The 15,739-nt window shown below is 38.3% G+C and overlaps 1 protein-coding gene across 1 annotated transcript in view; it reads right to left on the bottom strand.

Moving 5' to 3' along the window:
* Positions 1 to 15,739, bottom strand: part of LOC126376400 (ataxin-2-like protein) — a 54,326-nt gene that overhangs the window by 37,226 nt on the left and 1,361 nt on the right. Inside the window, exon 2 of the mRNA XM_050023727.1 lies at positions 5,939 to 6,092. Coding sequence (XP_049879684.1) covers positions 5,939 to 6,092 — 154 coding nt within the window. The remainder of the gene's footprint in view (positions 1 to 5,938; positions 6,093 to 15,739) is intronic.

The following is a 15,739-nucleotide window of genomic DNA, read 5'->3' as shown; positions in this document are numbered from 1 at the left end:
GTCACGCGCTCTCCGAACAGGTCTATCACCGATTAAACCCGTTATTTTCTCACAATTGCGAGGAATTTCCATAAGAAAAGCCATAAGTGCATAACTTAATGCCACACTATAAAAAATCGAACGCTCTGTGCATAAATACTGTTTTTCTTTACAATAACATTGAAATCAAGAGTCGACAATAAAAACTTATACCAGTTTTATAGATCATGATAATATTTTATTGAACATAATGGCCGATCTTGATTTTATAACAGCGAAGCGTTAAATACACCTAATACTTACGAACGACATATATACTTATTTGCATAGCCAACATTAAATCGTGCATTAATAATTCATATAATTGATTAATTTATTAATAATAGTAACCCTGACACCAGGGTTGATGGGGTTGGTACTCCATCTCACAACCCACACGACAGAAGAAGAATAATTCATTTATATAATTTTGTTACCTCATCATCATCAGCCCATTAACGTCCCCACTGCTGGGGCACGGGCCTTCCCTATGGATGAATAGAGAGATCGGGGCCTTACACCACCACGCGGGCCCAGTGCGGATTGGTGGTTATTAACACTACTAATGTAGCCGGGACCAACGGCTTAACGTGCCTTCCGAAGCACGGAGGAGCTCGAGATGAACTTATATTTCTTTGTGGTCACCCATCCTATGACCGGCCTTTGCGAAAGTTGCTTAACTTCAACAATCGCAGACTGAGCGCGTTTACCGCTGCGCCACCGAGCTCCTCAGCAAAACGTTAAATACACCTAAACTTACGAACGACATTTCGATATTATTTTACATATTGTGTCTAGGTGTCTAGGTGTATTTATCTAGGTGTCTATTTTACTATATTAAGTTACACCCGTCATTTTCTTATCCGCCGAATAGGAAAGGGACGGATGATTGACAACTGTAAATTTTAAAATGAATAAATAACCCGGGCGAGTAAAATAGGCATCTCGCTCATATGCAATCTGTTTGACGTGTGCGATTATTGGCCAACATAACATTTTGGGAGGGGTTTTTAAATTTGTCTAAAATTGACTCGTGTTCCATAAATTCTATGTCTTTCGATTAACCGTCCCTTTCCTTTTTACGTAAACTAGTGTTTTCTAGTGTTATTCAGAGGCGGAGGACAGGAGTCCTAGTATGGCTTTGTAATAGACTACTCGGGGCGCCATCCCACTTGCGTCAGACAGAGTACTGCGGGGCGGAAGGCAAGAGGGAAACCACTGCCCTATTTTTCCCTAAAAAGTAGCATAGAAAATGCTGCACCGACAAGAGCGTGGCTCTTAAATTGATGATGATGATGAGTGTTGTGACGTTCAGTAGCATTGTAATGTATCAGTCGATATTAGGTCGACCGATTCTTTTCTATCTAACAGTAGTAACGAGGACCAACGTAACGTGCCTTCCAAAGCGCGGATCTTACTTTTGGACAATCAGGTGATCAGCCTGTAATGTCCTAACCAAACTAGAGATCACAAAGAGATTTTTGTGATATGTCTGCACCGTGATTCGAAGCCGGGGCCAGGTCCATGTCTTTGGCGGCTCAATAATAACCTTGACACCGGGTTGGTGAGGTTGGTAATCCACCTTACAACCCACACGATAGAAGACGCATCTCTCTATACATCTTTATTCTTTCTATTCTGACTGAATTATAATATTCCGTTACAACTATCTATACTGACCAAAATTGCTGATCAATCTTGAATTAATTGCAGAATAACCAAATAAAAAAACAAACAACGTTGCAATTGATATACGCGCATTTTTGATATTCCATTCATACGCGGTCGGCCAGTCTATTTTTTAACTCCCACTTCAACAAAGAAGTGCGAAGGGAATGTATAATGTAATTAACAGAATCCAACCACGGTGTTTCTTGTCATAGACACGCTTGCACGGTCATTATCGCTACCGGGTGCTGAAGTAGGCAATGGGACCAAGAGCATACATCTAGCCCATGAATTAAATTGCCATAAAAAGTTATGCTTCACCAAACAGCGAGTATAACTACATGGATCAGAAATGCCGGATGCACGCATTGAAGAATATTCTCACAAAGAGAAAATTTCGACGCGACTTGAACCTGCAGCTCTTGTCAGGCCGGGACGAGCGTGTTAACCATCACACCACCGGGTCCTCCTCCTCATCCATGGTCCATGCGAATTTCGATCTATGTATCGTCAAGGGCAAGAACGGAAGGGAAGTGACAAAAGTGTTGTCACACTAAAAAATATAAATTTAATGTTGGGGTTGCCAACATGGGTTGTGAGGTGAATTCCCAACCCCATCAACCCTCAGGGTTACTATTGAGCCGCCAAAGGCCCCTGACATGGCTCATGTAACGACTACTTACTTACATCAGTTAGTAGTAGGTAACCGGGACCAACGGCTTAACGTGCCTTCCGAAGCACGATCATCTTACTTTTTGGACAATCAGGCGATCAGCCTGTAATGTCCTAACCAAACTAGGGATCACAAAGTGATTTTTGTGATATGTCCCCACCGGGATTCGAACCTGGGACCTCCGGATCGTGAGCCCAACACTTAACCACTGGACCACAGAGGCCTTCGGTGATACAGGCGTGATGCTATAAACGCGTTCTATAATTTTTATTCAGCCAGTCCATCCAGCACATCAACACTCGTTTAAAATCATAACTAATGGATATTGAACATTCTCTCATCAATAATTCTAAGAAAAGTGACTAATATCTTTGAAGACGACGTCGTCGAGTTCTTAATATATATACGTTTTCAGGAAAAGCTACTTAAATGTCAAGGTTATAGGTATAAATAGACATCCTTAAATGGTTACCGTGTCGAGGTAATATTCGATCGAGTATACGAAAGTTTATTTACCTGCCTCCACACTGTTCATTATATCAATCTTAGAACGTCAGCATAGAATAAAGAATAATACTGGGTAGGTATAGAACGATAACTCTCAGCCCCGTAATGAGGATAAGAACTGCCTATTTCTCCCGTCAGGTGTCGCTACTGTTGAGTGTCCTTAAATTTTGACAGACAAACAAACATATTGTTTGGGTTATATTTTAACACTATAATCCTTTGCGCAGCGTTCAACTGCAGAATCATAGTGTTATACTGATTCCTTAAAGATCGTAAAGAAGAAAACTTAGTAAATCTTATTTTCATTCAAAACTGCCTTTTACCACTGGCTTTTCTTTTCTCGTAACTCATCCTTCAAATGGGATACACTCGAAAATTTATAGCAATTTGTCACGAATTTTATTCAAATTCAAATATATCTTTATTCAATAGGTAACATAGTTACACTTTGAATCGTCAATTTTACATAACTAACGTCTCATGCGCCTAAAACTAATGCACTTTAGCACGTGATAATCATTTATTTTATCCAAACATGAATACGAAAATCATTGGTTTAGGCCCCCGCTGGGATTACAACCCGCGACCTCACAACAAGAGTTAAACGTTCTTCTAACTGCCACACCACCGTTATGCAAGTATGTATGTTATGTTTGTTATAAATATTCCAGGCAATTGGCACGTACTACTCAAGACTATCGTTGTAATGCCACGAGGAACTCTAGGAAGTCACCGAGGCTTCTCAGAAACAATACGGACAATATTAGCTTCCAATTGAATTCATGGTATTTTATATAAAATATCTTTAATACCCACGCATAAAATGTGGAGAAATCAAGAGAAGTAAGTGTGAGCTACGGCGGTAGCTGATGTATATGATGTGGACTATATTACTATATCATCATCATCATCAGCCCATAAACGTCCCCACTGCTGGGGCACGGACCTTCCCTATGGATGGATAGGGAGATCGGGCCTTAAACCATCACGCGGGCCCAGTGCGGATTGATGGTTATTAACGACTGCTAATGCAGCCGGGACCAATGGCTTAACGTGCCTTCCGAAGTACGGAGGAGCTCGAGATGAAAACTTTTTTTTGTGGTCACCTATCCTATGACCGGCCTTTGCGAAAGTTGCTTAACTTCAACAATCGCAGACCGAGCGCGTTTACCGCTGCGCCACCGAGCTAGAGCTCCTCGTTATTACTATATGAATGAATAACAAATACTTAGCTTATGAGAGAGTTATTTAATGTATTTTCACCAACAAGAACAAGACGTAAGCCGTAAAACCAAGATACAAAACGTTGTCAAAAAAGAAGAAATATAAAAAAACACGTAAAAAGATTATAAAATCTGCGTGGACTTCGCAACAGTAAGTCTGGATCGAAGCTTATGGAATGCCATAGTCTCTGCTTACCCCGGTGGAAAATAGGTTGGAGTTTATGAGTGTATGAATGGCAAGAAGTTACCCATTGAAATAGATTTAATACGACTGGTGGGTGGTGTCTAAGGCTGTACAGTAATGAAGTAACATCATGTACCCACTTTAGAACCCTGTCGCATTATCATGTTTCACATTTAATTTGACTTACTGTTTAATTTGTCAAAAAAGTTAATGTGATGTGGTATCAAAGTGTATACATATTAGTACTCGTGACCGTACACAAACAAACAATTCTAAACACAAATATTTAACGATTTTATCGACAGCGAGAGTTGATACTTGTATTTAAAAAAAAAGCTAAACTGTATGGTGATTGGCTGAGATATCCTTGTTAAGCTACTGTGATGTATCGTTCTAATGCATTCTTTTCGTCCTAACCATAGCTGGAAATCAGTACTAAACTGCTACCATTTGAAGTAATAAATAAATAACGCACAAGGTTTGTTAATTCATTATAATCACGCCTGTGTTGCCAGGATACTAAATTAAGCGGTACATTTGCATAACTGTGTTTATATCTACGAAACTAGCGCACCTAACAAAAGGCGCGGAAAAGCGTTTGCGGTGTCTTCACACTGTTTTTCGACGTGGTTTATTGCCGTTTCCGGCACGTCACTTTTCCAACACCTCGAAAATATGTACGTACCAATTCTACATAAGTACTTGAACATGGTTACATGGGTCTTCGAACATCGGAAGTCGAAGAAGAATAGGTATCATTACCATAACGCAAAAACATCTTAGAAACTTTTGGCTTTGCAAATATCCAGTTAGAATTTAGGTAAGTTGGCGAAGTGCTAACTGGATATTTGCTAAAAGACCAGGATTCTAAGATATTTTTGCGTTTGTGGTAATGTTATTGACTTCCGGTGTTCAATGAACTACCCACATGCTACTATCCTGACACTACTTTCGTATCTTCCATATTCATACGACTTGCAGACTGAGAGTAGGTGCACTTAACGAGGCCTTTCTTTACATGATCCTGAATTTGATCACGACGTCTTCCTCGAAAATACATTATTATTGTAATATCATCAGCCGTACGACGCCCACTGCCCAATATATTCATTTTTATTTGAAAAACAGAAAACAAAATTGCTATGACCACAGGTCTCCCCCCTAAATCTTGTAATTAGCTACTATTGGTCTCTTATTGAGGTTTGCAGCATCTGGTCGACGTGCCTCTTGCAGGTCTCACCATCATCCGTTCTCACCAGATAGTGCACTGGCCAGTACTCTCACAACCTCGTCAAATTTCCATCTCTGAGACGGGTCCGTATAGTTTCGGACCTGTACCCTCTGGCCTAAACAAAACACCCTCATCTGCGAGTCTTGTCGCATGTTGTGTTCGGTGTTCGTCCCAGAACCTCTGAACCTCACGTGTAGAGAGGTCTTAATTTTATTTGAAAAACAGAAAACAAAACTGTCATTACATCTCATATGACAGAAAAAGATAAGCAAACACCATAGATACACCACAAGTATGATGTACATACAGACAGTAAGCATTGACTCACGTCAACCTGAGCACTGAAGGTCGTTGTCCAGATGATCCCAGACTGCGCAGTCAGCGCGTGCATGAATTACGCTTGTTATGCATGGTCAGTAAAAGTGTGGACTCACCTCAAACTGAGCACTGAAGGTCTTGAAGACGCCCTCCCACAGACTGCCCGACTGCGTCAGCACCTGGACGATGTCGCCAACGTGCGACGTCGCCGCGTGCATGAAGTGCGCGTTGTTGTACACACCCTCGGCCACCACACGCCCTCGTGGCGACCTGCAGCAGAACACACTGTTATAAAATATGGTATATACAGGGTGTTAGTGACATCGTAACGAAAACTTTGAGGGATGATTCAGACCATGATTCTCAGTTGATATCAAGCGGAATATTCCGTCGCCTGGGTCCCGGGTTCCAATCCCGGGTGGGGACAAATCGCAAAAATCACTTTGTGATCCCCAGTTTAGTTAGGACATTACAGGCTGATCACCTGATTCTCCAAAAGTAAGATGATCCGTGCTTCGGAAGGCACGTTAAGCCGTTGGTGCCGGTTACTTACTGATGTAAGTACGTAGTCGTTACATGAGTCATGTCACTGGCCTATGGCGGCTCAATAATAACTCTGACACCAGGGTTGATGGGGTTGGTAATCCACCTCACAACCCACACGATAGAAGAAGAGATGAGAAAGTTATTATATTACATACTGTAGGACACACAAATCGAGCGATACATACATACATAAACTCACGCCTATTTCCCACCGGGGTAAGCAGAGACTATAGAATTCCATTTGCTTCGATCCTGACACACTTCTCTTGCTTCCTCCACATTCATCAATCGCTTCATACACACATCGAAATCAAATCGAGCGATAATATTCAAAAATGCATTCCTATCTTTCCTTAATGTCAAATAACTAATTAATGCAGTAACTTGATATGCGAGTTTCTTGTATTAGTAATTCTAAGATTAGAAAAGTCGCCTTGCTAGTTCCGGTAACGCTTTGATCTTCAAACGGAGTGGCTGCTCTGCCGTAAGGAATATAGTGAAGGTAAGGTTAAGTTTGTCTATAGGGGTTAGGTTACGATACCACACCCCGGACACTTCATCATCATCACCAGCTCATTAACGTCCCCACTGCTGGGGCACGGGCCTTCCCTATAGATGGATAGGGAGATCGGGCCTTAAACCACCACGCGGGCCCAGTGCGGATTGGTGGCTATTAACGACAGCTAATGCAGCCGGGACTAACGACTTAACGTGCCTTCCGAAGCACGGAGGAGCTCGAGATGAACTTATATATATATATTTTTTGTGGTCATCCATCCTATGACCGGCCTTTGCGAAAGTTGCTTAACTTCAACAATCGCAGACCGAGCGCGTTTACCGCTGCGCCACCGAGCTCCTCTGCTGGACACTTCATACAAACATCTAATTATTACTGTGTGCCGCTGAACGCCTAAGTGGGAGCGAGATGGACAGTCTGCGTGCTCTACCCCCCCCCCCCCCCTGCGGTATACGGCCATTCAAGACTAAATACCCAGAGGGGGTGAGGTCGGCGCCCGATTCGAATTGGTGCGGGGCGGAAAGTTACCGTTCTACATGTACAGTCATGAGTCAGTCTGTCACACTAACATATTTGACATTTACTGAGACTTACAGTTCAATTTATCAAAAAAGTTAATGTGACATGGTACCAAAGTGTATATACATATTAATGCTCGTGACCGTACTATATTATTCTTTATTCTACGACGATACTACAAACGTGCCTAACATAAGCTCATGACTATGATCCCAATTGGGTTGTACATAAAACACGCTAATAATCTTTGTTCGAACACCAATAACAACGTATTTTCAAACAACAATATACGTAAGTAACTAATACGAGTATGACGTCAAGTCCCTCATTTGAATTTTATAAAATCCAATCGGAAAAAATATTCGTCTTCTCCTAGAAAGTTACGACTATTTTCGACAATACGTAAACTATTTCATAAATAAATTACAGTCCCCACAAACAAATAATCCGATGCAAGAATCGATTAACTGTCTTTCAAAACAGGTAGTATTACATCACGAATAAATTCATCTATTACAATTTCACGGAACGATTAAGAAACAAGTAAACATGTAATTTCCCATCATAGTATTGATGATACTAATATTATAAATGCGAAAGTAATTATGTGTCTGTTATCTTTACGCTTAAACTACTGAACCGATTGAGATGACATTTAGTATGAAGATAGTTGGAGACCCAGGGAAGCATATAGGACAGTTTATATCCGGGACTTCCCCCCTTAAAGGGATGAATAGGGGGACGGAATCGCTAGCGGGAAGCTAGTTAATAGTAATAACAGTTTAATCAGTTGGGTAATTTCATCATCGCTAATTTAAGAGTCACGCTCTTGTTGGTGTAGCATTCTCCATGCTACTTTTTAGGGAAAAATAAGGCAGTGGTATCCCTCTTGCCTTCCACCCCGCAGTACTCTGTCTGACGCGAGTGGAATGGTGCCTAGAGTAGTCTATTTCAAAGCCGTGCTAAGACTCTCTATGGGACATACCTAATAGTCTACCATTTATGGTCAGTCACATTTCTAGCGCGAGCAAACCAACGCGTCTCAATGTTTGGATCTTGTAATTTAATATAATATCTTAAGTAATACAGTTCATTATTTGTGTGGGGTTTTATTATAATTTACCAGCGCTCCCTACAGACTCCTGTCCTCCGCCTCTGAATAGTACTGTCTAATTGGGTAATTTCAAACATCTAATTCATTGATACGCGATCTGTTTAGCAACTCTGTTGTAAATTATTGACATAATGCATGTTGTGGGTCAGACAGGGAGATAAGATAATGACTCATTGGCCCTCCCGTTCCTCGTACGAAATATAAATATATATTGTTTGGAATCTCCACCGGAATTTTGTTCCAATATCAGTTTTTACGAGTTGGAAAAAGTATTCGATAACGAGTTGCATTATGAGTTAGCATTATTTGTAACTAACATTTTATAATTTTTGTTAACGTGTTATCTGTCGTTAGTAAATTTACTATTATATATCATTAATAAATTTCCATTTGTGGCAAATCTACTATAAGTCAAATAAAAAAAAAGATTGAAGTAACCGGAAATTGGAAGTGCTTCTTTGTAAACTCATCATCATCGTCTTCTTCAACCTAATGAGGAGGCCTGAACTTGATGAAGTTGGTAATTCACCCCACAACCCACATGATAAAAGAAGATCGTCTTCCTAGTATTATCCCGTTTTTCACAGGGTCCGCTTACCTAACCTGAAGATTTGACAGGTCCGGTTTTTCACAGAAGCGACTGCCTGTCTGACCTTCCAACCCGCGAAGGGAAAACCAGCCCAATACAGGTTAGGCCAAATACCTTCGAAAATGCATTTCTCGGGAATGTGGGTTTCCGCACTATGTTTTCCTTCACCGCTGAGCACGTGATAATTATTTTATGATCCAAACATGAATTCGTAAACAAATTCGACGATCATTGGTTTAGGCCTGTGCTGGAATCGAAGCAGCGACCTCAAAGTGAGAGGCAAGCGTTCTACCAACTGGGATACTTTGTTTGTGTGTTTGTATGTGTAGTAATCTTCCGAGTACTACACATACTTCACTTTTTGAGTGCATTTATTGGTTTCATTAGATTTGAGCTAGGATTTGTGCCAATAGGCAAATAAAAAATAATAATAATAATAAAAAAAATAATAATAATGGCAATAGGTTCGCTCCCTACTACAAAGTATAGGTGTATATAAACCTCTGCCTATGTATGATGTCATGTCATGTTACAGGCTGAAATAAGCGTCATGTACATTTTAAAATCAAGTAAATGTTACTAGGTCCCGATTTTTAAATCAAAATATAATGTCCCGCACGGGACAGGCTCAGTCCCGCTTTTCGGGAATAACTCGACCGTGCGTGCAACGTACTGAGAAAGCGCGGGCGGATGGCACAGACAAGTGTGGACTGGAAATTTTGATTTTGATTTCCGTTTTCTTTTTATTCAGAAGACGTATAAGACTCAACTATTTAACGATAGGGTAAAAATATAATATTTTTATTAAAATACATTTCTATGGATATTTTTGCTATCTATTGTCACGTACACGTAATTTGAAGTCAAATTAAAAGATAAATATTCAAAAACTTTTTATTATATACGTTTTTTTCTCCGCTTTCGACGAAAGAATCCCGCTTTTTTCACTTGAAAAGTTCCAAAACCCCGTAAAAAAAAATCTGGCAACGCTGCTAGGTATTCTCCCTCTGAATTAGAAAGTAAATGAAGTAACATAGTGTACAACATAACACACCTATCTCAATAAGACCTCGGGTGCTCCCTTCACCAGTTAGAGGGGATACATTGTCCATCATTTCGTAAATAATCATAGTAATATGAACTTAGGCTCGAGAATTCTCGTCTCCTCAACATCAATGGCATAAAACCTGATGATTGAAAGGAGTATCTGAATTATTACAGCTGTTGAATCTTCTCTTCTTCTATCGTGTGGGCTGTGACGTGAAGTACCAACCTCATCAACCCTGGTGTCAGGGTTACTATTGAGTCGCCAAAGACCTCTGACATGGCTCATGTAACGACTACTTACTTACATCAGTAAGTTACGTTAAGCCGTTGGTCCCGGCTGCATTAGCAGTCGTTAATAACTATCAATCTGCACTGGGCCCGCGTGATGGTTTAAGACCAGATCTTCCTATCCATCTATAGGGAAGGCCTGTGCCCTAGCAGTGGGGACGTTAATGGGCTGACGATGATATAGAATTATGGTGGTAGATGTGTTGTGTCTGGATGAGAACAAGTGTCATCATTTATATCCAAAACCAAAGATAAAAGATGCACATGTCTGTTATCAATGAAATTAGAATGTTAAACGAAGGCAAACTTGTACAGTTCCATCTATTATATTTTTTGGGGAATTTAGCCTGGAAATTCTCTCATTACTTCAAGACAAAATTTTTCAATTTGACAATGACAAATCAATTGTTTAAGTGACTGCGAGTTGAACTTCGACCTAATATGCATATTGAGTTTTTGTTTGAGGACGCCATTTGCGTTATCTCGACGATAATCAAGAGGCAGAAAGGGCATTTGTTATGTGACAGTTCAAGGGTTTTGTGAGCCTCACAGGTACTTAAGGCCCTGTTAATAGTGCGAAACTAAAAAAAAAGTATAACCACTTAAGAAGTAAAATACTTGAGAAATGTGCCTAACTAAAAATTCGTATATGAAAGAGTCATCATCATCATCAGCCCATTAACGTCCCCACTGCTGGGGCACGGGCCTTCCCTATGGATGGATAGGGAGATCGGGCCTTAAATCACCACGCGGGCCCAGTGCGGATTGATGGTTATTAACGACTGCTAGTGCAGCCGGGACCAACGGCTTAACGTGCCTTCCGAAGCACGGAGGAGCTCGAGATGAGAACTTTTTTTGTGGTCACCCATCCTATGACCGGCCTATGAAAGAGTAGTGACTTGTAACTCTGTCTACAACTATAGGGATAAATAGCGTGAGTCTGTGTGTAAGTGTACAAAAGTTTTGACCTTACCGTCAATAAACACTGCACACTTTAGATTTCACACTTAGAAACACAATTTTTTTTATGTAATATTTTATGAAAATTTAAAAAATACACAGTTACAATGAAGATAACCTTTCACTGCCAAGGAATACTGTAATATGACTATTTAAGAGTGTTTCAAAAACCACTGCTTCGTCTAATTAAGTTAAATATTAGCAAATCACCAGTTTAAGATAAATCTGTATTGTTATGGGACTGATAACGATTAACACGGTATTCAAGCGTAATTTGTTTGCAGAATTAAATGATAAGTGCTTAGAGACTGTATATTAATAATATTATAATGATTTATCACTTTAGTTACAGTTTTCAACTTTAGAAGAAGTTAAAGTTTCTAATAAGGATGAACCTATTTTGATAATTTTACGATTCCAAGCAAAATTAATTCAATGTTACATGGTGATACTATTATAATACAAGATATTAAAGGTAAACTCATGTACTCCAATCATAATCGTGTATATGAAACGCTTGGAGAGAATTCAGAAAAGATTCTTATGGCATCTATCTTTCAGTTGCTTTATGGCTAAGAAGCTGCCTAGTTACTCGGAACGTCTCCATTATTTTAAAATGCGTCCTTTATCAGAGAGAAGATATTTGCTGGATGCAATATTTTTTCATAAGCTTGTAAACGGAACATTAGATGCGCCCGATCTTCTTTCCAGACTTAATTTTCTTGTACCACATAGCCTGCCACGCAGTAGTTCAAAACACAGGCTTTTTTCTGAGACCTTTGGTAGAAGCAACTTGGGATACAATTCACCACTAAACAGATTAACGAGGATGTATAATAGTTTAAGTAATAAAACTGAATTGGATATTTCGAGTAAGCCCAATGCATACAGAAGTAACTTGTACTCAATTATTTATAAATAACAACAAATGTGTCTGTTTTTAAGTGTAAATGGCCTAAGCTGTGCAAGCGTGATGCGCTTTTAGCCTTCTTTTTTTTCTCATTTAAGATATCTTTGCTGCAGTTAATTTTGCATGCCGTTGTCACCTATAATTAGGGTAACAATTACTCTTGTTTATGTATAAGTAACTTGTAATGTATTTATTGTTGTTAACTCTGTTGGTGACCAAAAATAAATAAATAAATAAATAAAAATAATCACGAACTAAAGCTCACGACTATATCTCAATTGGGGTAGTCCATCGAGAGATGAACTAAGTATGTAAGGTGTGGGTACCTTACCGAGCTTTCTAAACTCCAATAATGCACGTTAAAAGTGATTAAGACCTGCACAAGAAATTTATGTAATGTCTTAAAACTAAATAAAGATTCTGTCTATTTATCACAACATGACATTCACGCCCATAATTCCAATCAGAGTAGACAGAGAGAAGTCTGAAGAGAACTTGCAAACTTGGTTCTGAAATCACACAGACTATACTACTATGTCGATGTGACAGATGGCCAGTTCTTTCCTAATACTCACTCAAATTAGAGGAAAGCTAAAAAAAACTTGAAGCTTGAAGGTTGCTTGAAAGAGATTGCCACTTAGCAATAAGGTCGTCTATTGTACTTTTTCTATTTGTCTTTTGTTTTTAATTTTGTATTTTCCTGTTTGTGCAATAAAGTATTTGTTATGTTATGTTATTAGAGACAACACACTGGATAGGAATCAAACCTAGGAAGCAATCATAATATCTGCTAAACTAATCAATTGATTCATAAGCCAATCTTTGTATTTGAATGTCTCGTTTCCCATACAATATTATCAAACAGATAGCCTACAAGTATTTACAATGTCCATCTGCGTGAGAAAGTTTACATGTTCAATTCCTGTGCAGTAAGCTAAGACAATGAGAGATGATATTGTTTCTATATTTGATTTTCTCTTTGGACTTTGTAGATTGAAAAGAAAATATTCATAATCAGGTGGACAGTATGCGACATTATGTAAAATAATGCTATGTTGTGGATGACTTCCATTTATTTTTTCTACAAAATACCCTTAAAACCAACCATGTAGCTATAAAAAAAACAAGCTAAAATAACTGTTATTACAGCTTTATTAACACTTAAAAAAGTATCTACTAAAAAGATAAATGACTAAAAATTACACACATGAAACAGACTTCAACATTAATTATTATAATATTTATGTGTGATTTGTAAATCATACATCATCATCTCCATAGCTTTATCCTATTTTCACACGGTCCGCTTATCTAACCTGCATATTTGGCAGGTCCAGTTTTTTTACTGAAGCAACTGCCTGTCTGACCTTTCAACCCACAAAAGGGAACACCAGTCCAATCCAGGTTAAGTACTCTCCTCAATGTGAGTTTCGTCACAATGTTTTCCTTCACCACTGAACATGTGATAATCATTATGATCTAAAGAACATTAATATTTTATCTGTGCATAAAAAACTACTAATGATGTAGGAAATGTTGCATCTACTGACACTAACATAAGTAAGGAGTCAGGGCAAAATGCTCGCTTACTGACATGTAGTAATTATGAGTCATTTTTACTTAAGACTTGTTGAAAGAGCTCAAACTGGACATATGATAATTTTTTGCCATATGCAATAATAAAACTGCTAACTATTAATTTGAGATTCATTCTATCCAGTGCACTTAACTGACCGGGCTACTAGACATGAAAAGCCTCTCCTATCCTGCACTGGAGCAGTGTGATGGACTATGACCCATACCACCTCCGGTTGTTTGAAGGGAGGCCTATCCCTATGGGTTGGACGTAGTGGGGCTGTTTATTTATGTTTATGTATAGTAAAAATCAAGAAATGTTTTTTCTAAATCTCATAGACATAAGGTATAATTTTTTGTACTGGCTTCCATTTACTATGAGTCTGATAGCTGTCAAAATGGACTACTACTTCAACTTCAACTTTTCTTGTTATGACTACTGTGTGATTACTTATTTTGCTTAGAAACACTAATGACAAATCCACAAAATACCCAATGGAAACAAAGATTATAGTAATTGAGAAAAGATCATTTCTTTGATGATGTTGAGTATCTTAACATGATGATGAAGAAGAAAACCCAAATACTAAGTTCACACATGGACAGCCATGTGACATTATAACTCGGTTGCATCATACAAATTGGTAATTTTTTTAACAACAATGGCAAGACAATTTCCAAAAATATGTCACTAATGCCAATGATGTGAGTTTGCAATATTTTTCACAAGGGATTTCTAAATATTACCCCGTTTCGGTCATTAGTTCCATCAATAGAGACGGTAATTTTAAAGACCATTCAACTTCAATGGAATATGGCACAAGATTCAGATCAGAACAGATAAGAATTGGCAAGTGCAGTGATGGTGGGACGTCCAATAATATTGTCATTAATACACATATTTCACTGTAATTTTATAGTTCACATTTTGTACAGTGACTTGTAACCCAGTTGTAAGTAAGTCTAATTTACTGTCAATAATTAAAACAAATTTGAAGATTGTGACCAGAGATAGAATTAGAAAAGAAGCTAATAGCTGGACTGTCCAAATCAAGTGCAGCACCCACATTCTAGAATGAATAGGATTGTCAGGTCTGAAGTCCTTTTAATATCAAAAGGTTCAAAGGGTTGATGAGGCTGGTATTCCACCTCACAACCCGCATGATAAGAAGAATAATATCAAATCCATACTGATTAACAAATGTGTGCCATTCCGAAGATAGTCAAAATTATAGAAGCGTAAAACTGACACTTCAACATGAGATTCTGTAGATTTTTTTAACTACTTGTCCGTAAAGAGACCTTTTAGTATTAAGCATGAATAACTAAAAAAACTAGTTACTGAAAAAAAAAGTAAAAGATACTTACATTAAATATGTTAACACAAAGGGAATACTAAATAGTTTAAAAATATTTTGTTTAACGGTATGGCGGAAGGAATTATATGTATACATAGGTAAATATTTGCAGCTATATATAATATAATATAATGGAACTTTTCCAAATTATAATTGATAGGTAGGTACCTATAATATTTGATGAAAAGCTTATTTATCATAAAAAATGTTGCAAGAATTAGGTAACCGCTTCATCAGGCAGTAGCTATGCCATCTGTTCATACAATGTAAACAGAAACGGACATTTAGTAGTAAATTGTTATTCCAACATTTACGGAGATAGACAACCTGGACAATTCCAAAAGACGCCTTCAACTACGACAAAATGTTAGTACAATAGTAAATTACAGAAATTTCTAGACTAAATCAAAGACTACACACAAAAAGGTCATTGTCTTATACTGAAATGTTTTGCTTTTTGATATCAAACAATATCTGCAAACATTTATTAATTC

Source organism: Pectinophora gossypiella, chromosome 20 (genome assembly GCF_024362695.1).
Source record: "Pectinophora gossypiella chromosome 20, ilPecGoss1.1, whole genome shotgun sequence".
Taxonomy (NCBI): domain Eukaryota; kingdom Metazoa; phylum Arthropoda; class Insecta; order Lepidoptera; family Gelechiidae; genus Pectinophora; species Pectinophora gossypiella.
Note: the sequence above shows the minus strand (reverse complement) of the source record. Positions and strands in the feature narration are given on the sequence as shown.